The sequence below is a fragment of the Passer montanus genome, unplaced genomic scaffold (assembly GCF_014805655.1).
Source record: "Passer montanus isolate IOZ18808 unplaced genomic scaffold, ASM1480565v1 scaffold519, whole genome shotgun sequence".
Classification (NCBI taxonomy): Eukaryota; Metazoa; Chordata; class Aves; order Passeriformes; family Passeridae; genus Passer; species Passer montanus.
Genome location: NW_024370141.1, coordinates 28,320 through 30,368, shown reverse-complemented (window position 1 = coordinate 30,368; position 2,049 = coordinate 28,320). Strand labels below are relative to the sequence as shown.

General features: G+C 49.8%; 1 protein-coding gene across 1 annotated transcript in view; it reads right to left on the bottom strand.

Moving 5' to 3' along the window:
• Positions 1-1,702: 1,702 nt before the first annotated feature.
• Positions 1,703-2,049, bottom strand: part of LOC120509435 (kinesin-like protein KIFC1) — a gene marked incomplete at its 3' end in the record, with an annotated part of 19,377 nt that continues 19,030 nt past the window's right edge. The window contains exon 10 of the mRNA XM_039724039.1: positions 1,703-2,026. Within this exon, the coding sequence (XP_039579973.1) occupies positions 1,703-2,026 (324 nt within the window). The remainder of the gene's footprint in view (positions 2,027-2,049) is intronic.

Genomic DNA, 2,049 nt, shown 5'->3' with positions numbered 1-2,049 from the left:
CGGGGGAATTGGGAAAAATGATGGGGGAATAATGGGGGAATTGGGGAAAATGGGGAAAATGGAAAAAATGGGGGGAATGGGGAAATGGGGGAAAATGGGGGAAATAATGGGGAAATTGGGGAAAATGGGGGAAATAATGGGGGAAAATGGGGAAATAATGGGGGAAATAATGGGGGAAAATGGGGGAGAAAATGGGGATTTGGGGTAAAAAATGGGGGTTTGGGGTGGAAAAAGGGGAATGGGGGAGCATGGGAAAAATGGGGGAAATAATGGAGGAAAAATGGGAAAATAATGGGGAAAATGGGGAAATAATGGGGAAAAATGGGGAAATGTAATGGGGAAATAATGAGGAAAAATGGGGAAAATAGGAAAAAAGGGAAATTGGGGAAATGTAATGGGGAAAAATGGGGGAAATAATGGGGAATAATGGGGAAATGTAATGGGGGAATAATGGGGGAAATGAGGGAAATGTAATGGGGAATAAAGGGAGAAAATGGGGAATAATAGGGGCAAATGGGGATATTGTGGGGGAAATAATGGGGAAATAGGGAAATAATGGGGAAAATGGGGGAAAATATTGGGGGAATGGGAAATAATGGGGGATAAACAGGGGAAATGTTGGAGAAGGGGGGAAGTGGGTATCTGGGGAGAAAATGGGGGGAGAAAAGGGAAAATGGGGAAAAAGGGGAGAGGAAAAATGGGCAAAAGTGGGATTATAAATGGAAAAAATGGGGGAGAAGCTGGAAAATTGGGGGGAAAGCTGGGAAATTGGGGGGAAAGCTGAGAAATTCAGGAATTCCGAGTGGATTCAGGAATTCTGGGATACTCTGGGTGTCTCAGGCGCAGCTGAGGTCATGGGATGGGGAAAATGGGATGGGAGGGGGAAAAAACAGCAGAAAAGCTGGGAAATTGGGGGGAAGAGCTGGAAAATGAGTGGAAAAAAAGGGGAAATTCAGGAATTCGGAGGGGATTTAGGGAATCCTGGGCTCTCACAGGCACAGCTGAAGTTGTGGGATGGGAAACATGGGATGGGAGGTGGAGAAAACGGGAGAAAAGCTGGGAAATTGGGGGGAAAAGCTGGGAAATTCAGGGAATAGCTGGGAAATTCAGGGAAAAGCTGGGAAATTCAGGGAATAGCTGGGAAATACAGGGAACAGCTGGGAAATTCAGGGAATAGCTGGGAATAGCAGGGAAATTCAGGGAATAGCTGGGAAATTCAGGGAATAGCAGGGAAATTCAGGGAATAGTTGGGAAATTCAGGGAATAGCTGGGAAATTCAGGGAATAGCAGAGAAATTCAGGGAATAGCTGGGAAATTCAGGGAATAGCTGGGAAATACAGGGAACAGCTGGGAAATTCAGGGAATAGCTGGGAATAGCAGGGAAATTCAGGGAATAGCAGAGAAATTCAGGGAATAGCTGGGAAATTCAGGGAATAGCTGGGAAATTCAGGGAATAGCTGGGAAATTCAGGGAATAGCTGGGAAATTCAGGAATTCCGTGTGGACTTAGGGGATTCAGGGAACTGTGTGTCTCTCACAGGCGCGGGTGAGGTCGCGGGATGGGAAAAAATGGGATGGGAGGTGGAAAACTGGGGGAAAAGCTGGGAAACTGGGGGAAAAGCTGGGAAACTGGGCGGAAAAGCAGGGAAATTCAGGAATTCCGAGGGAATCAGGGGATTCAGGGATTTTCTGGGCTGTCTCACAGGCGCAGGTGAGGTCGCGGGATGGGAAAAACGGGATCGGAAGTGGAAAAAACGGGAGAAAAGCTGGGAAATTGGGGGGAAAAGCTGGGAAACTGGGGGAATAGCAGGGAAACTGGGGGGAAAAGCAGGGAAATTCGGGAATTCCGAGGGAATCAGGAATTCAGGGGCACTCTGGGCTGTCTCACAGGCGCAGGTGAGGTCGCGGGCCGCGTGGCGGCCCTGGATGCGCAGCTGGAACACCGAGTGCGAGCGCGACGAGCGCTCGTTGAGCCCCGTGCGCGCCACCGAGCGCTGGGAGCCCGCCCGCAGCAGCAGCTCCTGCACCTGCCGGGGCACGGGGGAATGGG